Source organism: Lepisma saccharinum, chromosome 16 (assembly GCF_977018435.1).
Source record: "Lepisma saccharinum chromosome 16, izLepSacc3.1, whole genome shotgun sequence".
Lineage (NCBI taxonomy): Eukaryota > Metazoa > Arthropoda > Insecta > Zygentoma > Lepismatidae > Lepisma > Lepisma saccharinum.
The window spans coordinates 12,118,802-12,144,207 of NC_139244.1; the positions used below are offsets into that span (position 1 = coordinate 12,118,802).

Here is a 25,406-nt window from a genome sequence, read left to right on the forward strand (position 1 = left end):
AGTTTGCAACGCTGCATAGCGAAGGAGGAAATCGGGTAACTCCCGTCGCCCATTACACAATCGCGTTTCTCTCACTGTTCATTGGTGGAGCCGTCTCGCGTCACTACTTGCGCAGAGACTTGTTCTCGTTTGCCTGGTCTACAGTTAGTTGATACGGAGTGTAGGTCCAGTCGCGATTAGCCTTTCTGTGCATAAAGTGGACTTAAAACCCAAAACTCAATCAATCAACTCAAACTATTATCTTGGACATTATTTCCCTTCATAGAAAAACTTAATTATACAAATATTGGCGGACTTGACTGCGTGCAAGGTAAAAAATGGTACTATTATGCTGTTTTAATACCATCTCTTTGCTTCTACTATACCTAATAAATAGTGTTAATCAAGGATAGAAAAATACAGGGCGCCATAGCGCCTGAAAATTTTCACCTGGCGCCTTAATTCTTAAATTCAGTGCTACAAAAATATATTTTTTAAATATTTCGACTTCGCTTGTGGAAATTTTCATTACCTTTTATTTAAGAAATAATATTGAGTACAGCATATGCTTTATAATATTTGTGTGTTTTCTGTTTCACGTGAATCATTAAATCAAATTAATGAACATGCCATTATATTTGTTTTTCACTGTCGCTAGCGTTTTTTAAAATCTGCGGTAATATGGTAGAATCAGCCATATATTAGACTGTATTGCATGGTTATTCATGATGTTACCAGTTGAGCCTTCTCTGGCGCAAGAATTAATTACTTTTAATCGTATTAATTAATGAATTCAATGTTTCAAGATCATATTTCAAAATATGCAGCTTTATCTTAGTTGGTTTGGATACACGTTTTTCTTTTCTTAGACCATCTTTGCCCCCCCCCCCTCCCCCCACGGCCCGAAGAAAAGCGTGGTGCCTGAATTTATTTTTAGTTTTTTCTACGCCTGCTAAAAATGAAGACACATTATTCTTAATTTTTCCTTTGTTGAGATACCAGTTTCGCATGGAGATCCATGAATATTTAAAGTTCAGGTAAGTACGTAGTTACTGCCAATCTAAGGCTCTGTCTGAAAGGTACAAAGTACGTACTTGAAGCATGGTTTTTGGCGGAAATGACGTCACGTCACCTAGTACAGTTCGAAAGCGCCAAGAACAGAAGTACGCAAGTGCACAGCTTGCAGTACAGATGGGAGCTGACTAGGTAACGCGATTTCCACACTCGTTATTCATTTGTTTAAAATCACGGAGGTAGAAAGCCAGCAACACAGGTTAAATATACGTTATGGGCCAGCAAGTTGTTGGTTAAAGTTCTTATAATGTGTAGAAATGTATGTGTACGAACATTTGAAAATGCTATGTGACTTCTATGGTGAAAAACAAGTGTTTAAAACGTGGGAGAAACGACGAGTACTAAGTTTTATCTACTGGTCGTATTTGGCGCTGCAGTCGAAGTGCAATGCGAAAGACTTTCACTTCCAGTCCACGACTTGAAGACCGTACTCCCCAAGACCATACTCGAAGGATGCTCGCTTCAAGTACTGTCTTGCACCTTTCAGACACGGCCTTAGACAACAAACTCATACGAGTATACAGTTAACAAGAAGTTCAGCACGATAGATTTCATTTGCTGCTCTGAGATTTCTAAAGTTCAGCATTTCTGTTTGTACGCAGGAAGGTGAAAATCACAGTAAAGTTGCGACTTGATGTTGAGGGAACAACATGTAAAAACGTTTGTAGCTGCTCACCTAACTCTAGACTTTGAAAGTTTCATGTCGACACAAAGGGAGCACAGTTGCCCTGAAAGCTTGAGGAGGTAGGGGGAGGGGCATTTGCAGTCTCTGTATGCAAAATCGGTACCCCGCCTCCTTCCCATCGGAACGTACGTAATGAATAATCCATCTCGCCCCAGCGGCGGTTCAACTGCAGAGCTATTACGGTGTGATTCTGGATGCACCTCGAGACGTGATCTGCGTATAGACTCGCGTTTTAATCTCCCTAGCGCGCGCATAGGATTGTGCGGCTGATCAAACAGCCTTCAGAACGAGGGGGCCTTAGTGGCTTCCGTTTGCAGGTGTCTACCTCTCTCCGTCCCTTATTAAACTGCCGAGTGACAGTGGACTTCGCACATGTGTGCTTATGGGGACACGGGAGTTAATTTTGAACTTTCTGTGCATGTTGCCAAAACTTTACATTTTACTGCAGGAGTTTGCCGCATAATGTTCAACCAGAAGCGTTTTTTTAACACTTTGATTTACTTTATGTAGTGACACCAAAAGACAACCTTAACCTTTTGAGTCCCAAGGCCATTTTCACTGGTAAGCCTCTCGGTCCCGAGCCGATTTTGAGCAAAATGCAGAGTTTCAATTAAATGAGTGTAGATCGGAGACTAATTGCCCTAGAGAGATGAGTGATATACCGTTGTACGCGGAATGAACCAGAGATTCAGACGATATATAAGTTATGCACATTTGGCGTACATATGGAGGGGGAAAGGGGAAAATCACCTGAAAATACTTTTTTTAAAAAAATGGGGTTTCCAGCCCGCCCCCCGAAAAAAATATATGAAAAGTTCAAAATGCACATAGAAATTATCGCTGGCATGTAAGAAACAGAAAAATATTTGCATCATTGTCGTATGACCAATGTAACTTGAGTTGTACCCCCAAAAGGAATGGTCGGCACGCCACTGATTGAAGCTTCAAAACGCAGCGGTACCTTGAAATAACTATAGCTCAGAAACTAAATGCCCTAGAGATATAAAAGATATACCGTTGTACGCAGAATGAATCACAGATTCAGACGATATATAATTTATGCACATTCGGCGTACATATGGGGGGAAAGGGGGAAATCCCCTCAAAAATACTTTTCTTAAAAAAAATGGTGTTCCCCCGAAAAAAGTCAAAATGCAAAAAATGCAAAATTTATGCAAATTTGGCGTATATATGGAGAGGGAAGGGAGAAAACCCCCAAAAATTATTTTAAAAAATTGTCACTTCAGGTTTCAGAAAGCTTGGTGGATCTTATAGTTATGTTTAATCAACAGTGTTTAGTTTCGTAATTCATTACACAGAAACTGTAAGAAAAATGTTCCTTAACTATCAGTAGAATAGTTACTTTAATGACAAAAATGTAGTCTGCGTGTCCCACCCGCGACAATAGAATTCCCCTTATGCATCCCACTATAGATGTGTTTCACCTACGTCACAAACTGTTGCATTGTGGGATCGAGCAGCCATGATTGTAGCGGGTTCTTGAAAACATTCGGAATTCAAGCGGGCGGGGGGAGATCGAACCTTGTTTACGATGATATATTTTGTGCAATATTAGCTTGTTTAAGTCTACAGACACTCACGTTTATCCTAGAATTTTCCGAGACAGAACAGAAGGTGCAATTCACGGCACATAATTTTCCTATTGTTGATTAGAATACACCGTCATGGCGAGAATATATCGTGCCAACATTAATGAACGAAACAAACAGTACAGAGCGGTGGGTTGAACATTTCTTTTCGGGTAAGTTCATATATCGCATTTCTCTGTGACTTTTAGTGCAAATTGATTGAACTGGTTTTTTTTTTTATCATAGTTGTAAGTAACGTTTCCTTGTTATTGTTTTATTGGGTAGAAAGGTGTTGATAAGTTTGACGATAAAAATAACATTCAAAGTTAAATTCATCTTGATAATTGCACGATGTACTTGATTATTTACATTTCATTCATTAACACAAACTGCTATTAATTCTATTCGTGAGAAAAGGTGCCGGTAGTAGGTTTTGCGTACTGTAAGAAAAAATACACTGCTTGGTTAAAACTTGTTAATGATATATCAAAGTATCTCAAATTGATTGATTTATTTGGTTTATTTTACTTTCTTTTTCTGCTATATTTGGCTAGTCGTTAAGATCAGTCATGCCCAGGTCGTGAAACGAATCTGGGACCCCTAGCATCGTAGTGCGTTGTGAAAACCACTCAGTCATGAGGCCTGCATATCCCAAATTGTTAAAGCAAGGAGTGAAATTACTGTTTTTGAACAACTCAACATTTCAAATTACCGCCGCCCCCCGTGGCGGAGTGGTTAGCACATGGCGCTACGAAGCTAGGTGTCCCGGGTTCGAATCCCGCCCTGGATATGGATGTTTGTGAGCGTTTATTCATCAATTTCATTATGTCAAACTCATCTCCATCTTCGCAAATTATCCAAAAGTGGCACAAAAAGCGAAGTAAAATAAAGCAAATCAAATCAAATTACTGTTCTTGAACAAATGTTAAAAGGAAACATAGAAGATAATGGGTGAGTCTTGGAATTTTCAGTTAATCTATACTCAAGGTCGTCGATGACCACTTTCTCCCCCCCCCCCCCCCCCCCCGAGCGGGAAACATAAGTTACTTACTGGATGTAAATATTTCAAGCAGAATCCGAACCACTAATGAATACGAAAACAAACTGATTCCGTATAGATGGTCCTAGTAAATAAACACAGGTGAACTAGAGTTGGCCTTTTCGTTGCATTTTTATGCAATGTTACCGGCATTTTACACTGTACTAACAACAAATGTGCACTTGGCGCATGTGTAACGAACGCTGCGTGGTGGGTATTTCCTTGCAGACGACAAACATGGCGGCGGTGCGAATCCTGACGTTACATGAAACCCACCTGGCAAATATAACACATAATGGGCAAATCGTTCCCCCACGTGTAGTTCAAGAATTGAAACAAGGAGCACGAATAAGCACAGGACTGTCTTTGTTCCAGCAGAAGTTTTGCTAAATAAAAATTATCAGTGTTGACTTTAAAATAATGCCAAACCACTAGCTATTCTCCTGCTTTGTTACCATGTACTGAAATTATGCTTTTACTTTCCTTACAGTTCCCAGATCATGGCTTGACCCGACTCAACGAACGCTTGCTGCTGTTTCGTCATGACTACAACTCGCCTAACATCCTGCAGCTCATCAATGCTGCGTCGGAGATTATGGATGAAACTCTTGTGGAAATTGTTATGACAGGTAATGCATTTGTTTATTTTAGAAACAGTTAATTTCAGTTAAGTCTGCCAGGTAGATTTGCCAACCGCCCAGGAATTGTCGGGAGTCTCCCGGAATGACGAGATTTAGTATTATATTATTTATTTATCCCAATCTTCTATTAGACAGGAAAATAATGAATTCTAACTATAGTGTAAAATTTAACTAATTTACAGGTATTTAAAAGTATAAGTACAGTAACAAATTATTTTTTTTAGAAAAATCACTATAATATTAACTTAAAACTGGATTATAAACAACATTTTTAGTTTCACCTCCAGGAGCAAGAATAAATAAATTGAACGGCATTGGGAGTGTCAGAATTCATCGTAGCGACCCCGAAAACTGTGGATTCCACACTAATATAGATCGTTTTCGATTATGTTTACATCCCCACCCCTAGAGTTGCCAGGGGCGACTTACCCCCACAGTATTTCTTTCCAGATTGTAAGTCACATGTGTACCAAGTTTGGTTGAAATTGCTCCGGGCGTTCGATAGTTATGCCGGAACAAACATACATACATACACACATACATCCATTTTATATATAGATAGACAGATTGTTATCTTTCTATTTAATTTTTTTTATGTATTTGCAGAGCGAAGATATTTGTTATTGCACACCAAACAATTAAACTTCTCAATATTATTTTCAAGAAAAAAAATTAATCATTGTTTAAGTAAATAAGTGGGAAGAGGGAGGAATAGAAAGTTGAAGGTACGTTTTCCTAGAAGGTAGACAAAAACAATAACATAATTAACCCTTAACTGCTATAGACGTAGAAGGGTCTGACTACAAAGCTATAGCATCAGTGCCGGATCTATAAACCGAAAAAAACCGCAGTGCGTGGGGAGCCGAGGATGAGCAAGCCCCTTACTAGAAGTTCAACACGGCGGAGGAAGGGACAAGAATCCCGTGGATGGAACGAAGTTACTATTCTACTTTGGGGGCCGTCAAACCTGATTTGCTTACGTAACCACCACTGCATACCCAACCCAACGCATAAAAACTGATAGCAAAAGCAGAGCAATTAATTGGTTCATTATTCCCAGCTGAATTGTCTCTTTAATCAGCTTTCAAAAGTGAATTTGAATTTAAAATTGTGGGAGCGTCAGCACTTAGGCTATTTTACTCCCTTCACATTATACGGGGGCCAGCCCCTTACCATTACAAATAACAACTCTAACGTTGCATAATTAAAAATCTTAAAATATTCTGACTTCTGTTAAAAGCTAAGGCTGTAAACGGGCACTCAGCACACACAAGGACATAAAACAGGACAACACACACAAAATTATATTGGCCATAGTGCCAGTCACCAGAGCCTCGTTAGTCTTTAGTCCAGGGTGCACTACGTGGAAGTGAGGTTGACTTTTGGGCGCCTACGTGGAAGGTACCCCTTACACCCCGCATTCAAAAGTGACGCCAAAGTTTCATCCGTACATGCTTTTGTAAAACTTATGTATGAGAAGCATAATACAATTCTATCTGGCTCTCCAGGGGGGGGGGGTGTATCGACGACACGCTACGACGCCAGGGGTCCTGAATTCGAATCCCAATGGCTGTTCTTTGTCAGTGTACCATCATCAATTTCATCCTCATCGTTGCGATTAGCCAAAAGTAGCAGAAACGCGACACTAAATAACAAAAATCAAATAATGATTTCCATCAATCTTTCTATTATTTCTATTACACACACTGAAGAAACTGAATAACAGCAAAAGTTTTGACATTTTCTTTCATATGTATTTTATATAGAATATACTGTGGGAGAGCCCAAAATTTCTCGTAGTTGTGAATTCATAATGTACGAGGGTAAGTCAAAACGTAAATGCACTTTCGCCGTAATTTTTCCTCAGGCCCGTGTGCTAAAAGGTGGTACTTTTGTGGTCATGTGGCCGAGGTTTGATCTTAATCGCTCCATTTTTCTTTCTTTTGTTACAGAGTAAACATGGCCGGTCCACTGGCAGTGTGCACCAAGGAAGAACAGCGATCAGTGATCCGATTTCTCTGGCCTGAAGATGTGTCAGGGGTTGAAATTCATCACAGCCTTTCAGTACAATACAGGGACAGCGCTTTACCACGTAGACTTGTGTATAAGTTGATCGAGAGGTTTTAAAATGGCTGGACAAGCGTGAAACACGAAGCGGGAGTATGCCCATCTACCTCCACCACTGATGGGAAGATTCAACAGGCTTGAGAGATGATTCTGATGAACCGATGGTCACCCATCACCCAAGGAGATTATTCTGACATCATCAGATGTACTGAAAGCCTGCGATGAATTTCAGTCCCTGACACACCTTCAGACCAGAGAAATCGGATCACTGGTCGCTGTTCTTCCTTGGTGCACACTGCCAGTGGAGCGACAATGTTTAATCTGTAACAAAAGAAAGAAAAAAAGGAGCGATTAAGATCAAACCTCGGCCACATGACCACAAAAGTACAACCTTGTAGCACACAAGCGCTGAAGGCAGTGTGGCCCACCTGAAAAAAGTTGTGGCAAAAGTGCATATAATTTTTGACTTACCCTAAATATAATTTACTTTGTGTTTCATTTCATTCTGAGTGAAAGTTGGATCACAGGAGCTCGATGGTATGCAGATATTTAAATATTAACTGCACATATAGAAGCCGAAGATTATTCTTTTTGAGTTCCGAAGTATAATAATTATGTTTCATGTTATATCGAACAGAATGGATTTGTTTGGTAACATATTGGCCAATGTCTGTCTCTTGCAGATAAGACAGATAACAGATTTGGCAAAATGTCTGTAAACAGCTTCTTACGTAAAATTCTTACGTCATGTGTGATGTGTGCAGTCTTTTTGTTTCTGTTATTTATATGCTAATAAATTATTTTTGCGTGGATATTTGAGATTAATCTATGGAACATGCATTACATCCCTTAACAATTATGAATTTCTTACTTTCGTAGTTCCCGTAACTTTGATAAAGACTCACATATATACACTTCCAATCAGGCTATACCAGCTACTGTGGAATTTTCTTCTGGCAAATCATCCAAAATTCTCCATAACTTTCTTCTGCAAGGCATACTCCACCGAGGAGTATGAGCATTCATGGATTTGATCACAATATCTCTCTCTCTCTCTCTCTCTCTCTCTCTCTCTCTCTCTCTCTCTCTCTCTCCAAAAAAAAAAGTGATCCAATATTCACCTTATCAATTTTTCTCACTTGTACAGTGGGATCCATGAGTATTACCGTGCATATTGTCCATGTCTATTTTCATGAATTTTTCTCTTACATCCTGTGTGTTTTCAAGCGATGGATTTTTATGTATGCTGGTGCAGAAATTTTTTAACAGCTTGTTTTCAGTTCTCTTTTAAGTCTTGAAGCTCTTATTGGGTCAAATAAAGTGCACGAACATGATGGTAGACAATTTGCACGGTAATACTCATGGATCCCACTGTACACACAAATTATCCTGAGATGCAGGATTTTTTTAAAAAAAAACTTCAAGAAAATATTACAATGTAGATATTAAAAGCATAACCACGTACTTCCTAATTTAACTAAAGTGTAAATCACCAACCCTGAGACCTTCTGTAAACAAACGGTCTCACCGATTCGATGTATCACTCCGCGTCAGCTGATTCATGACCGCAATCATCTGCTGTTACACTCATAGTTCGCCGCACCTATTCATTTTATATAAGAGCCTCCGAATGTGAGAACCCGCTCTCAAAACATCAGACGAATATGCAGCCGCATACATTGTTACTCTCCTGGTCATTCTCTCTTTCATAACCCTTAAAACTGCAGACACTGACACACCACTGCACTGAGATACGAACTAACCACTTCTTTTACTGATTTCTCAGGATACCACTGACAGAACGTTACATAAATATTGAGTAGAATCTGTTTCTCACCCCTTTTCAAAGGCTGTCCTTGCTGGTGTTTTGAAAACAAGCTCGGAATACACGGAGACTTTCCCGCTCGCATAGAACTGGGCATGTTATTTTTCTAAGGATAAGTCGGGCAATATTACTAAGTTGTACTACTTCCTTGCTGTTCACAGATTATTTTTAGAAAATAACTACTGTTATAAAATATCATTATGTACACGAATCTCTAAGCTCATTGAAAGTTACAATGCATATTACTACAAAATGTTCACACTTATCTTTCCTTGCCATGTCACCAAGTTATTTTACGAAGTGCACTATATTTGGCGGAACAAAAATCGTTATTAGGATGCTTGTCAAAGTTTCCAACCGCAATAAATTTACGAACTTTTTGTCTTGTTTTGATCATCACCATCAATATATTTATTAGACTTACAGCAATGCATATGGCTGTTTATGCCCATTATATATTTTATTTACATAAGATACAATTTACATAAAATCTAAAAACAAATTTCAAATACACTCCTATCTATATCATCCTTAGAAATTGCCATATTATATCATTTTGTCTAAAAAAATGCAAGTAAAATATATTCAATTGACATGCAAGAAAGAAGCCAAATTTATGGGAAATGATTGCTGGTGCAAAGACCATAAAGGTGAAGCAATAAGTAAAAAAAGAAAGAGCATTGGGTTTAAAGTGAGACGTCATTTGCGGCAGCGTATCCCATACTACAAATTGGCCATTGTTTTACCTTATGCAATGAATCCTGTAACAACGCTGGATTCTCGTGTGGATTATTTTACTTCTATGAGTTTGCAATGCTTTCTGCATGCAGGTGGTTTTGTTTACAGAAGGTCTCAGGGTTTGTGATTTGAACTTTATGAATTAATACACACACGAAGAGTGCTAACGTATCCAATCCTCGTATCTGTTGTTTATTTAATTCGATTAATTTCTGTTCACATCGGAACGTGTAGCAATCCGCTTTGCGGGCTTCCGGTCTGTGCTGTTATGCTGATGGCCGCTAGGTGCGCTGTTCTTGCTGGACTGTCATGTCGTCTGCTGTAGCTTGGTTTTAGCTGCAGCAGGAGTCAAATGTGGTGGCATCAATATTTAGTTCATGTTGATTGATTGATTTGGCTTTTTTACTTAGCTTTTCTGCCACTTTGGGTTAATCGCGAATATTTAGTTCATGTGGGAAATGCAAGTGTGTATATTGCGTATATTTATATAATTTCTTCTTTTCTAGTTTTAAGTTTGTTACAAGCAAGTAATTTATATAACACTGAACAAATTACAAATAAGTACTTATAAAGGGAACGTTTACTGCCAAAGCGTTACATAAAAAAATATGTTTTATGTTTCAGTTATGGACCTTAGACTTGTTTTTAAATGATAAATCCATTCATTACAAACACTGTTGTACGGGGGGATTGATGGGGATGCGACCCCTCCCGAAATTGAGAAAAATCAAATCAAATATTTAAATGAAAGTAGTAAAGAACTTGGAGAAACACCGAAGTGGTAAATGCAAAAACCCCCTTGAAATGGAGCCCAAATACAATTTTTCTCCGTTTTTAAGTGTATCCACCCCTACTTGAAATGCAGATATGTAATATCCACTTTTACAATTCCAGTCCCCTAAAAATAAGTGCTAAAGTATGTAATATGTATCGAATATTATTTTTTTTGCATCATTATAGTCTTGCAATATGAACTTCAGTCATTTATAAAAATTATATATATCTGTGTGGGTGTGTGTGTGGGTGTGTGTGTGTGTGAGAGAGAGAGAGAGAGAAAACTGCTGAGCAAAAACAGTAAAGTTGCATATATTGTCCAGTCCAATAAATAAAGCATAGTAGATTTTACAAATATGCCACCTTCAAATCTAAACAGGCATGTACAAGTAAGTGATTGGTTTGTTCAGAACTTTCTTTTTTGTAGCTCTTTCAGCATATCTGCTAAGAGAAGTAAACAAAGATTGTATTTTTGTTTCAGCTCAAATTCCAGCTGAAGATGTTCCTGTCCGTCCGCACACATTGATTGTTCACTCATATAAAGCACCAACGTTTTGTGATTTCTGCGGTGAGATGCTGTTTGGTCTGGTTCGGCAAGGGCTTAAATGCGAAGGTGAGTGAGTGTGTTTCACTGTATTCATATTTTTTTCTTTTTGATAAAGAATATGGTTGTCAAATAAGGATGGAAAGCTATTGTCCTTAAGAAATCCAAACATATGTAAGCATTTAAGCTTTAAAACTGTTTAATTCCATGACAAGTATATTGTGGCCAGTAAAAGTGCCATGCAACACTTTTGCGGAGTCTAATTCTCATGGAAGTTTTGCAAAATTCAAAGTTTTTCCACTGATTGTTTAACAATATTGTGTGAAAAAATTATATTCTGATGTAATTTTTTAATATTTTAAAGCAAAACTCTTGTAAATTGATGCTTATAATTGGATTGGAATACTCGCCCACTAATATTAGTCAATATTTTGAGCATAAATTGTTATATTTTCTAAGCATTACGGTAAGAGTTTCGGTATCATTGTGTGTTAGCTCAGCCATGAAAATTTCATTCAATCTTCCATGGCAGTTTCATCAAGTTTTTTGCTAAAATGTAATTATGACTGTTCGGTTTCAAAATTAATTTAAATCTGAGTCAAAAGAAGCAGAAAAAAAATGCAATTCAATTAATGTGTCATTGGAGCTTTTCGCAGAAAGCATTTGTCAGAACATTAGAGTGAAAACCAATCATAACAGGAAAAAAAGAGTGATTGATTGATACACTTGTTTTATTCTGAATCCTACAAAGTTAGAAAAGGAAAGCACACAAATAATCAGTGTGATTTTTAATTAAGCCCATTTTTACCCGTGATTATTCTGTGCTATTAGAATTTCAACATTTTGCATACAGCACAGAATATCCAAACTGGTAAAGCATCAATGATTAAATTTGAATCTGTTAGGAAATCAATAATGTTGATATCGGCATGGATTAAGTAACATTTGATTAATATCCTATCTTCTCTTCTTTCATAAAGGTTGTAGCCTAAACTTCCACAAGCGATGTGTAATTAAAATTCCTAACAATTGTACCTATGCAAGCTACAGCAAAAGAAGGAGGTCATCGACTCTACATGTTCCTCGGAGTCCATCTGACACAGGTTCATCTTCCTCCGTAACTTCCACTTCTGACGAATCTGGACTGGTAAGTTCCGTTCCTTTTTACCATTTGATTGATTTTATTAGTCTTACTGATTCCTACTCATACAAAGACAAACGCTTGTATTTCAGCAATTTAATTAAATTTCTGTGAGTTGTTGGCATTTTTATAGTTTGCACTCTTAAAATTGCACTTTAAGCATTGCATAAAATAATCTTACATATGTCAACAATCACACAATTTTATTATTTTTAAGGAATTATTGTTTTTTCAAGGAATGATAGTGTGGAACTGATACGTAGGGAGACAAATTTATGGTAAATAAAATCTGAGGAGAGCGGTAAATAAAATGTTAGATCAGCGGTGGAAAAAAAAATTGGCACACACTTTTTCATCATGAGAGGAAACAACATACAAAAGAGCTATAAATTGATAAACTACTTCATTTTTATATACTGTACACATACACAAGTACTTAGCTGTCCAACCAAAAAGAAAACATCAATACAAAATCACTTAATTTCTAAATTGCATAATCCGGGGAAGAAAGGAATTCAGCTTGACAGGGAGCTAAGTTTTCGAACTGAGATTATGTGTATGGGAAATCCCAATTTGCAGCGTCTTCCTGATGTGATCGAAGATAAAACGTTCTTCAGCTGCAAGTGGTAGGAAACTTTACATAAACGTTTCGTTACAAGTCGACAGTTTGCGCGCGCAACTTCGATTGCCGGTTTTTGCGTGTTTTCTACTTAATTTGATGATATTTCACGGTTATTTCGTGGAAAAGCACACATTCCGCATTACTTCGCAAATAAAACTTATGCATATTTCATCATTGGGGGTGTAGTTACGTGCAGAATGTTCAAAATTGCATCTTTTGTTCACATTTCGCGATTTCGCGCATCGCGAAAATTCAATGTCCCTGGGCATTGGGATGAGGGGTCACACTGGTCCATCGACCCCCCCCCCCCTTCCCTCCTAGAAATTGTTCATTTCAATTTTAAAAATCAGAAAGCTTGTTATTTTTTTACAGTTTTATAATGAAAATAAAGTTCAGTTAGTTCTTATTCTAACAGAATACGGAAGTAAAAACTGTGTTTTAAAATTATTAGTGCAAAATACAGGAATCCGTTTGTTTTCATACGTTACAATTTAAACCAAAGAAAAATTGGTTCCACGCTTTTCAAAATTCAAAGAATTAGAGTTTTTTTGTCAGAGGTCACACAACATAAACTTAATGCCTAAAATTTTCCCCTAACTTTTAAAGCTTTTTCCTTGAATGATCAGGGTAAAAGTTAACACATTGAATCCCATGCTCATGCTATGCGCGAGCATCCTGAATATGGCGAGTGTCCCATGCATGTGCATAGTACAGGCAATATCACTTGAATGTTTGGAGTTACGATGCTGGGCCATGCACGTGCAGAATGTTCCTGGGAGTTCTTTTGGTATGCCTCTGTATTGTGCTGTACCCTGGTGGTGAAATTTTGAACCGTCTTCTCATTGAATGGAAAGCACATTAATTTCATTGATTGCAGTACTAGGCCTATATTTTTAGTGCTTTATCATCACTCACAAACACACACACATATGCACACTTGACTATGTGTGCCCATATGGGGGCAGGGGGGAGGGGGCTCGAGCTCTCCTTCCTGGCTAATGGAATTTAGTATGCTAACATTACTTTTTATATTGATGACATGATCCATTTCAGTACACCCTACATATGGAATCTTGAAGAGCCCCCACTGAGAATCTTGAAGAGCCCCCCAACTGAGAAAACTCATATGGGCGCCCATTCACTTGACCAATGTGTTTACTTGAAATATCGAAAGAAATGGAAAACTTATTTATTTACTTGTAATGAGTTCTTTACTTGCACACCGCCTGTGTTTCATACTAAGGGTAGATATGTTTAGTATTAGAAGTAGGACTTTTTCATTATATGGAAAGCAAGGACTATGTTAAACAACTCTAGCACACGCAAGAATACACAGGTTCTAATTGTTTCTTTTTTATCGTGTAGGCAAGGAAATTGCCTTTCTTTTGATGTATAACACATGTATAGTAAGACCAAAAATAAATTGTTTCAGATTGTTGAAAATCACATAAAATGCCCCGGTTTCTGAGTTTTTGCCAATTTAAATGCCCTGGGATTCAGTGTGTTAATAACCAAATTGAACTATCCATTTCAGTACACTAACTGTATAAAATGTAAAAAATAATAAAGAAAAAGAGTTGTGGTGGATATTCACTCATTATTATATAATTTTAGTCAAATTTGTTTACTTTTATTCATTTGTAATAGTTATTATACATAATAACCATAACCATGAAGATAATACTAATTCAACTATTCAAGTTTTATCAGTAGTCCGACCCCCCCCCCCCCCATTTTCCGACAAATATTTCTACCAACACCCATGGTTGTATGTTGACTAGCTATTCTACGAGGCGCATGTAAAAAGAAAGGGCCGATAATTTTTTACGTGGGGGTTGGCAACACTGATGAAGTTGAGCATGCGCAGGAGCATGCCCTAGTATTCTGTACTTCCAACAGAGATAGAATAGTCAGAGTTGGGTTGCATACGTGCGAGTAGCAGTAAGGTGAAATGGCTGCCGTAATACAAAATCCCGCCAAATGTGAAGTGAGATCTGTCATACAATTTCAGAATGCCAAAGGAGAGAATGCAGCTGACATCCATCGGGAATTGTGTGCAATGTATGGACAGACAGTGATGATTGAAGGGAAGGTCAAACAATGGTGCAGAGAGTTTCGGGAAGGGCATTCAAATGTCCATGACGATGAGCGAAGCGGAAGGCCTAGTGTTCAGATGGACGATCTGGTGGAACGGGTTAACGAGAAAGTGCGTTTCAATCGCCGGTTCACAATGTCTGAACTCGCCAAAGAGTTTTCAGAAGTGTCTGCAAAAACAGTGCATCGAATTGTGACTGACAACCGGGAGTATCACAAACTGTGTGCGAGGTGGGTACCAAAAATGCTGACAGACACTCACAAAGAACAATGAAGTACAGCTGCAGGTGATTTTTTGGCCCGCTGGGGGGAGGATGGGGATGATCTCTTTTTGCACATAGTGACGGGAGATGAAACGTGGATATCGTACGCCACTGGGGAGTTGAAGCAGCAGTCAATGCAATGGGGCACTCTGGTTCTCCTAAAGCGAAGAAATTCAAACAAACACCATCAGTTCACAAAATCATGGCAACCGTGTTTTGGGACCAAAAGGGTGTGATTTTTGTGGAATTCTTGGAACCAGAAGATGAACAGTTACAGCAGAGGTGTATTGTGAAGCAATGAATAATCTGCGATGTGCCATCCAAAATCAGCAGAGAGGAATGCTACGCTCTGGAATTTTTCTGATCCATTACAACGCCCACCCACACACAGCTGCTCCTACTGTTGAGACAATTGAAAGATTTCGATGGGAACTATTTAATCATCCCCCTTACAGCCCCGACCTTGCCCCCAGCAATTTCTTTATTTTTCTTCACCTGAAAAAGTGGCTTGCATCGAAGCGTTTCAACGATAGTGACGTGCTCAAGATGTCAGTTCTGGACTGGCTGCACACTCAAGCGGCAGATTTTTACGCAGAGGGTATAGGGAAGCTTGTGCCACGGTATCAGAAATGTCTAGAGGTTAATGGTGACCACGTCGAAAAATAGCCAAGGTATGTACTTGTTTATCAATCACAATAAATTTCTTCTATCATTTTCTTGTTTTTTTTAAAAAAAATATTGGCCCCCTTTTTTTTTTTTTTACATGCGCCTCGTAATTGTGCAATGGTACATTGCTTTCACTTTGGCTCTGCATTTTTTCAATTGAACGTATCTTCATAATAAGTGTAAATGTATATTGTGCTATGAACACCAATAATTTTATATGTAATGTAATATCTGTAGTTATATCAATATATTTTGCTGTTTCTATAATTCCAGCTCGTTCCAGTTGTTGCAACACGACAGAGTCGATCCCCGTCGTTAGGTGGGAGGCCACCATGGGTCGAGAAAGAAATGGCCGGACGAATTAAAATTCCACACACATTCGTGGTGCACAGTTACACACGGCCGACTGTTTGCCACTACTGCAAAAAGCTCCTGAAAGGTTTGTTCAAACAGGGAATGCAGTGCAAAGACTGTCACTACAATGCACACAAGAAATGCATAGAGAAGATTCCGAAGGATTGCACAGGAGAAGCGCCGAGAGACCAATCAGGTCAGTTAATGCAAGGTTGTGTACATTGTCCCCTCATACTCTTTGAGTACAGGCTACTACATTCTTCCCTCCAGTGCTTGTGTACATCACAAGCTAAAATGCATTCGTACTAGCTGTAGGATATTTTTTCTTGTTATCTCGTATTCTGATCATAGTACCTTGGTGAGCTTATCTCCACTACTACTACCCTTATTTTTAGGATCGAAAGCTCGAATTTAATGTCTCGGGGGTAGTGTAAGGTGACCAGTGTATTAGCTGGGACAGCCCTTTCTTTTGGAACTTAAAACGGGATGCCAAAATCGGTAGGGACATTTATTTTCCCCTAAATTTCGATGTTATTTTTTACTGCAATTCGTTGTTACTTTTCGCGGTTTAGAGCATATTTCGGTGCTATTTTTACATGCATTTTCACTTTTCTTTTTATGCTTAAGGTTTTCGCATAGCTTTAGTTCTGGAAAATTGAGACAAATTTTAGTTTTAAATATCAAAAAGATATATGGCTTACCTTTGTGAGGAATTACTAAATTTCTTCCATTTGGAAAAGTATCATCAGTCACTAAATATGATATGTTTATTGAATGATAACACCATAATCTTTGAACACAATCATGCACATCACATTTCCCTAACAATGCCAAAAAAATCCCTCTGCGATGTTAAAATACCGTCTTATGTACACACACCTACACGTCCCCCCCAAAAAACACAACAGGTGCTCCTCCCTGAAAATTTTCCCATTCATACCAAATTTACCTTCTTCGAAGATTCACCAAATGAATTCTATTTCAGGATGAGGTTAAACAGTGTCAGTTATGTCCACGCCGAAGTACAATAAATGAAACGTGACAATCTCTATTGAATCTAACTATTTCCAGCTAGACTAAAAATGACAGACAGATCCAATAGCGCTATCGAATAGATAAAGTGTTTTTCACGTTAAAGTACAAAATTCGGCGTTATTCTGAAAAATAACATAATTCGCGTTATTTCGCGATTCCGAAACCCCGAAGACTTTCCTCCTCTACCTACCCAAATACATTTTAAACACTTTATTTTGCTTTCCTCGACTTTTCGTTGTTATCGTTAAAACGAAAACTTCACGTCCGTACTTATCGGTATAGAATTACTACGTAATGCCAGATATATTGGGAAAATTGCAGCTGAAAAAAAAATCACCTAGTGAATGTTGGGTAGAAGTTATTTCACATTTCAATGCCAATTAGTTATTTAATTAGTTTTCAAACACAAGTATGTATGATGAAACAGCTTTTGCATTAAAATGTGTTCATTTTGTCATCCCGTTTTTTCTCCAGGAAATATGAAAAATGTCCCGTTTTGTTGTTTTAAAAATCTGGTCACTAGGTTAGTGCCTACTTTGTATTTATGTACAACTTTCTTTTCTTATCACTGTAGAACAAACAAATATTCCTATCATGTTATGGTAGTATAATTGCTTGAAAATATGCATTTTTTCTGTATTATACTTACAAATGCATATATTATAATTTGCATAGTTTCATTTTTGAACTTAATATATTCATAATATAACACAGAGGCACTGGCGGCGATGAAGGGGCAGTTGCCCCCCCCCCACTTTAAGCCACTTTTGCCCCCTGCACTATGCTAAATCTTATCTACGAAGCGAAATTTACTGTCTCCCCCCCCCCCCCCCCCAGTTTTGGGACCCTTTCACCGCCACTGCACGTAGGTATTGCCATAGTACACAAACAAAATTCTAAAGCATGTAGAGATCAAGAAGTTAAAAAGAAATTAACCCTACCTTAATTGCTCACTCTGCTTAATGGTAAGGTTATTTTACACATATTTAGAACCACTGTCTTAAAAAAAAATCAGCAGAAACAAAACACAAAGTATGGAAAATACTTGTGTATTTTTGGTAACCCTCTTACTGCGGTGTGAGGAGAGGATGTATAATTCTTAGCAATTGTTTGTGTTGCTGTACTTGCCGTTATAAATAAACAACAAATAAATGATAAGACATTGATGTTTTCAGCTCTTGGAGACCAGGCTTGCTTTGTCTAGAGTTGTCGATGATCAGCTCTTCATCAATTCCCACCTTTTTTCCATTTCTCCCACATTTTTTTATTGGTTTTATGCATTTAAAAATTCTCATGAGGACCCTAGTGCCCTAAGAGTTAAAACTTCAACATATTTTTTTTTTTCATTTTACCATCACAGATATGTATTTACTCTTTTATTCATGTTAGTTTTAGTTAAGCAGCCACAAAACAGTTGCACGAATTCTGCTCATCACCAAGCAGTGGCATATTCTCCCATGTTAACCTGGTTTACCGCCGGTAAACCACCTTTTTTTATATGTATAGAAATTGCTAGAAATTTTGATTTGTCAGATTTACATTTTTGTTTTACTTGCATTACTTACAGTTACTAGAACTTGAAAATAGCTGTAACTGGTTACTTTTTAAAATAAGTAACTAACTCGGTTACTCTTAAAAAGTAACTTTCCGAACATGGCCCTAAATGTGTGCAGGTTGAAGTGAGCTTCTTCAGGCATTCCCCTATTGGTATTTTATTTTATCTAATTAATATACAGCTTGGCCACGAATTAAGGGGGTACCTTTTGTCACTGTAACTTTTGTATTAATTGAGTTAGTATTTTTCTTTCCTTTTTATCTTTCTTTACACGTATGTAACATCTAACTGACATAGTGGAAGAAGTGGATGTTGTTTAGAATGGCAGCAAATCGCCTAAGAATTGAGCAGCATGTCAAATGTGTACGTGTATTTTCTATTACCAATAACTTGTAGCTGAAGTTCAACGACGAATGCTGCAGGAATGTGGACCTCTAGCACTTAAATGTGACACTATCTCAAGAATCAACAAGTTATTTGATGCAATCAGAAGTGTTTCAGACCTTAAAAATTTGGTAAGCCAGGAACAGTTAGAAGGAAAGCCAATTACATCTCCAAGCTTGCATTTTTTTTAAATGGAGCTGAAGTTGATAATTATGTGGAAAATAATAAGATTGTTATTGTGATGTCTAAGTTACTATCTTCAGAAAATAAATAGTTGCCAATATTATAAATATGTTCTCGTTGTTTAACGTAATTGACGATCAAAAGGTGCCCCTGTAATTCATGGTCACCCTGTATGTATAGAATAAATAAGAATTGTTCAGTAAACCATGTCAAATTTTCCGAATACTCCACTGATTCATAGTCAGAACTTGAGATATTTTACACGAGGACAGTTGTTAATTTTAACCCTTTTTCGAAGGGACCTCAGACGGCACAGGCAGCGAACCAGATCGGGAAACTCCAGATGCAGCCGATTACGATAGCGATGGCGATGGAGAATCCCCACCTGGAGCCAGACGAATCAACAGTCCTCCAGCGAGCTCTCCATTCTCTAATGGTGGATACATGGTAGGTAGATTTCAAGCAACCCTGTGCTTTTCTGGGTATTATAATGAGTGTCCCCAAAATGAGCATCATAACTTCAGGAATGGGTTCCTCATATGTAAACAGTGAGAAAAGTTTTATAAGCATATGTTTGGAAATGTTAGGTTTCAGGGTTATAGGCTTTCACATGTGAGAAGTGGAATGTCTTTATTTCCCACAGGTGGTCTATGATACCGAGTTCTTCACAGTCTTCAAAATGCCCACCTCCTATCTCAAGACAGCTGCACATCAATTTCCTGCTTCTAGAGCATTGCCATCTGCCAAACCATACATGTACAGCATATCTGCTTGACCCTGATTTGTGTACATGGTCTCAACAACGTCCACTAAATGTGTATCACTACCAGATTGTGTTAAACAGTAACTTGTGTTGCAGGAAACCACCTCTGGGGACAAAGACATTCTGCTTAGCATGTGTTGTGAGAGCCTGTAACTCTGAAACCAAGCATTTCTAAGACCTATGTTTACATAAATTTTTCCCATTGTTTTAACATGAGGAACACATTCCTGAAGTTATGTTATTTTTATATCCTGAATATGACAAATTATGTTAGTCACAAATTTTCAAGTTGAAAAGAGGGGCGTAAGAGGGTGACCTTCCATGTAGTACACCCAATAGTCAACCTCACTTCCACATAGTACACCCTGGACTGCATTTGCAGACGAATGAGGCTCTGGCATCTGACCCTGGCCAGTATAAATGTGTGTGTGTTGTCCTGTGTCTTCCTTATGTGTGCTGAGTGCCTCTTTCCAGCCTCAGCTTTTAACCGAAGTCAGAATATTTTAATATTTTATTTACGACATGACATTACAGTTATGTTTATTTTAGTTCTGTTAACATAAGCCAGAATATTTTAGTCTTCCAACGTTACAGTTATGTTATGTGTTACATTTTAGTTATGATAAGGGGCTGGACCCCGTATAATGAACAGAATTGCTTGTGTTATAATGGGTGCATCAGCATTGAGGCTGTGTGCACCCTTCTCATAATGCAGGGATGTACACTTAACCAAGAAAGGAATGTCCCAGCAAACTCTCAAACTACAATACACTGTCATTTGTTTTGTCTTGCTTCCCACTCTCTCATGCCTTTTGACACTGCTGCACAATTTGGCAATGCAGGAACACAAGATCAATGCAAGCAGCTGATTGCATTGCCCACACTCTCCACAAAGGCTGTGCCCCCTCCCCCCACACAGGGAAAGAGATATTGACAGATACATACATACACACATATATTTGAGAAAATTGAGGCCAGTTTTGACCTTGGTAGTTGCATTGCCAAAGAAACATCTGTAGTTGTTACAGATTTATTTTGAAATGTTTTAACATAAAAGTAGTATTTGCAAATGGATAATATTTGCTAATATCTTTGTGTTTTGACCAGGATCTGGTCCATGGTCATGAGGAGACAATAGATGAGGAACCGGGTAAAAACCACCCTGCAAGGTAAGGCTATCCATTTTATTGATTACTCTAAGCAATATTAAAGTATATTTAAGAGGTGGGACGAATTAATTAGCAGATAGTGCTTGATTGATATTTCAAATATTATTAAATTTGTCATATTAACTGGTCCAATATGTGTTCCTGTAAATAGCTTCTCTTACTTGCACTTCTCTCAGTTTGTTATTATTTGCATGGGTATGAAAAACAAAATACATAATTTATCGAGCATAATAAATATTAGAGAGCAACTTGCAATAGTAGCAGACTCCAGGCAACAGCAGTAATGAGAGTTGCTGCATCAGTTAACCAGTAAAAGGTAGTTTGCCTGGCCTTAGCCATCAAAGAGCTGCTCTCCTATGGAGTTAATTTACACCATCTTGCAGTGGTGGCAGTTAGGGGAGAGGGGGGCAACCCCCCAATTTTTGCCACTTCTACCCTCGCACTGTGCTAAACCTTGTATACAAAGGGAAATATTCTGTCAAAAAGGGAAATATACTGTTTTTGCCCCCCAGTTTTGCACTTTGCTGCCCTGGTTTTGGAACCCAATTGCCACCACTGGCATCTTGTATTGGTTTATTTTATGCTGAGATTACTACAAGAAGTGTAGAGTGACTATCCATGTAAGAGAGTATGTATGTGTGTTCATCTTGGTGTAAGCTCGAAAAAGTTATGGCAAACCAGGATGAAACATCACAGGAAAAATAAAAAACACTTAAAAAAACTCACTTTATCAGGTTTACCCAAAAATAATGACCGATTTTGAATGGCAACTTTGAAATACTGTAACTTGGTTCAAGCTTATTTTTATTAATCAAAGTGGATGTCTGGTAACATAAAATTCCTGGCTTCCGGAGTCAACGAACTCTCGGAAGGTGTTGTTGAAGCATTTCTTTCACAGGAAGATGTCTAGATGGTTGAAGAAGTGGGAAGCAGTTGGTGAGAAGTCTGGTGAGGATGATGGGTGAGGCAGAATTTCATAGTCCAACTCGTTCAGCTTCTGCAGCATTGGTGTGCGACGTGTGGTCTAGCGTTGTCATGCAGAAGGATTGGACCTTTTCTGTTGACCAATGCCGGACACAGACGTTGAAGTTTCATGTGCATTTCGTCGATGTCTTGACAATACTTCTCTGCTGTGATGGTTTCGCCAGAATTCAGAAAGCTGTAGGGGATGATGAGGGAAGCACACTACCAAACAGTCACCACGCCCTTCTTTTGATGCAAGTTCGGCTTTTGGAAGTGTTTAGGAGCTTTGTCTTGGTCCAACCATTGTGCTGAAACATTGTCAGTTATATAGGATTCCCTTATCTTTACACATCACATTACGTTCGAGAAATGGGTCTATTTTGTTGTGAAAAAGGAGTGCAGAACACACTTCACATCGTTGATTCTTTTGGTTCTTGTTCAATTTGTGAGGCACCCACTTATCGAGTCTTTTCACCTTTCTAATTAGCTTCATCTGCATCCTCTCGTATTGAGCTGGTCAGCTTTGATTTGATGGAAGCCTACAACCCTCCTCATCTTCAAGACTCATATCACCCGTAGGAATTCTTCAAACCACCTGCGCTCAAAAACGCTTCCCTCACGCCATGCTTTAGTGATATTTCGAGTTGCTTTTGTGGCACTGCGACCAAGTTTGATCTCATGAAAGTGAAAGATACATATTTCTTGTTTTGACATCGTCATTGTAAATAGCCTAAAATTGAGACAAATCAAGGTAGATTAAGCAGTAAATAAGCTTTAAAATGTTACATAACTAGCAATATAATCAAGAAGATATCTTCTTCTTCTTCTTCTTATTTGGCGCTACAACTCTTGATGAGTTTTGGCCTGCTCAACAATTTTCTTCCATTGAATTCTATCCTGGGCATCCTTCTTCCAATTTGAGATCTTCATTATTCTAATATCGTTTCTAACATCATCTTCCCATCTAAATTTAGGTCTACCTACTGGCCTCTTGACAAATGGTTTCCATTTATACATCTTTTTGACTGTTCTCTCACTAGACAATCGTTCGATATGACCTAACCAGCTTAATCTTTGCGCTTTTATGAATCAAATTATATTCTTATGCTTAATCAACTGGTCTAACTCATCATTTGTTTTTATTCTCCAAGAGCCATCGCTCAATTTGGAGGGCCAAATATTTTTCTTAATATTCTCCTTTCAAATATTAGTAATATTTGTATTAAGCTATCTTTCAGGACCCATATTTCACAGGCATATGTTGTCACTGGTCTAATGATTGTCCAATATAACTTAAGTTTTGATTTTTTTGAGAGTAGATTATTTTGTAATAATTTTTTATTTGCATAAAAGGCTTTGTTTCCTGCTATAATTCTTTCTCTTATTTCTTCTTCTATTGAATTATTGGTATTCACAATTGAGCCTAAGTATTTAAAAGATTCAATATTATCAATACTCATTATGTCTATTATTAGTTTATTCTCTTTATTTGGTTTCCTCCGACATTTCATATATTTTGTTTTACTTTCATTTACTATTAGACCATATTTTATTGCCTCATTTTTCAACATTATGAATGTGTCTAGCATGACCTGCTTTGTTCTTGCCATTATTAATATATCATCAGCATAGGCAGATAGCTGTTTTAATCGGGTAGAGATATTACCTCTTACTTCAAGTTGGGATATTATCACATCCATTACGATGCTGAATAGAAGTGCTGACAAAGGGTCACCTTGTTTCACTCCAGAGTTTACTTGAAACTGATCAGTAAGATCATTATTAATTTTCACTTTGGCCCTAGTATTCTGCAGTGGAATTTGGATCACGTTTACTAGTTTTACTGAAAAATTAAAGTGTAATAGGCATTCAGGGACTAATGAGCTTTTAATAGAATCAAAAGCATGGGTATAATCTATGAACACATTATGTAGCTTGATATTAAATTCATGACATTTTTCATACATCTGTCGTATCATGTAAATATTGTCTATAGTTGATCGGTTAGATCTGAAACCCATTTGGCATTCACCAATTTGATGTTCTACAAACTCATTTAGTCTGTTGTACAATAAGATAGCATATATTTTGTAGATTACATTTAACAAAGTTATTGGTCTATAATTCTTAGTCTTTACAATCACCTTTCTTAAGTACAGGGCAAATTATTCCTTCCAACCAGTCATCTGGGATCTGCTCACTATTCCATACTTTAAGTATAAGGTCATAAATATTTTTCTTTAAGGTTCGTCCACCCATTTTAATTAATTCTGCTGAGATATTGTCTGGGCCTGTAGCTTTGTTATTCTTAAGCTTATTTATTATGGTAATTATTTCAGTATATGTTGGGACATCGATCTCTTCATAGCTTATCTGATTTACATTTCTTAGGTGGGTATTGTCATGTGTTTCTTCATTGTTTAAAATATCGCTGAAATATTGTTTCCATCTTTCCAATACAAGTTTCTTTTCTGAAATTAATTTTCCTTGTTTATCTTTACATAGTAGAATCATTGAAATTTTTTCTTTCTTAAAAAATTTCATTTCTTTATAGAATTTCCTAGTTTCATTTTTCCTACTTAATTCTTCGATTTCTTTGATTTTATTATTTATCTATTCTTTCTTTTTTCTTTTACAGATCTTTATGGCATTTTTCCTTTTTTTTGTATGTAGTCTTCTTGGTTTGCTCTTGTTCTTATGTTTAAGCATTTCATTCTTGCTTTATTCTTCTCATCTATAGCTAATCTACATTCTTCGTCCCACCATTCATTGAATGTTCTCTTTTTCTGGGGTTGGAATATTTCATTAGCTGCTTCAAGTATCGATTCCTTAATGTTTTGCCATTCTATGTTAGTATCCTGTGACTCATCCTTTCCTTTTAGTTTTCTTTGCAAACACTGTCTATATAGGGTTTGCATTTTAAATGATTTTTGTAGATGAATCTGTTGGTGTTTAATTGCTATTAGTTTTTGTTTTAAATCACAATTAAATCCACGTCTAGTCTTCACGTCAAGAAGATATGTTAGAAAAAAATATTTGAAAAACACAAAGCCAAACAATTCGACCATTATTTTTGCGTCAACCCTAATATTATTTTGCATCTACAAAAAGTGGTTATGCATAACTTTTTCATATCTGAGATAAAGATCAGGGTGATATAAATACAGGGCTGCCATTAGGAAACGTGAGGGCCTGTGCAAACTAATCTGCGAGGCCCTGTATTATGAAAAGTCAAAATATCAACATATTCCGTTTTTCG

At 37.5% G+C, this 25,406-nt stretch overlaps 1 protein-coding gene across 6 annotated transcripts in view; it reads left to right on the forward strand.

Annotated features, from left to right (window-relative positions):
* The window catches only part of PKD (serine/threonine-protein kinase D3), a 436,529-nt gene that overhangs the window by 389,898 nt on the left and 21,225 nt on the right, over positions 1 to 25,406 (forward strand). For 5 of the 6 annotated variants that reach the window (XM_083137685.1, XM_083137689.1, XM_083137686.1 and 2 more), the window contains 6 exons: positions 4,857 to 4,995; positions 10,893 to 11,024; positions 11,936 to 12,102; positions 16,015 to 16,291; positions 19,551 to 19,699; positions 21,123 to 21,184. In XM_083137685.1, the coding sequence (XP_082993811.1) occupies positions 4,857 to 4,995; positions 10,893 to 11,024; positions 11,936 to 12,102; positions 16,015 to 16,291; positions 19,551 to 19,699; positions 21,123 to 21,184 (926 nt within the window). The remainder of the gene's footprint in view (positions 1 to 4,856; positions 4,996 to 10,892; positions 11,025 to 11,935; positions 12,103 to 16,014; positions 16,292 to 19,550; positions 19,700 to 21,122; positions 21,185 to 25,406) is intronic. The other variant, XM_083137684.1, reaches the window with a different exon arrangement.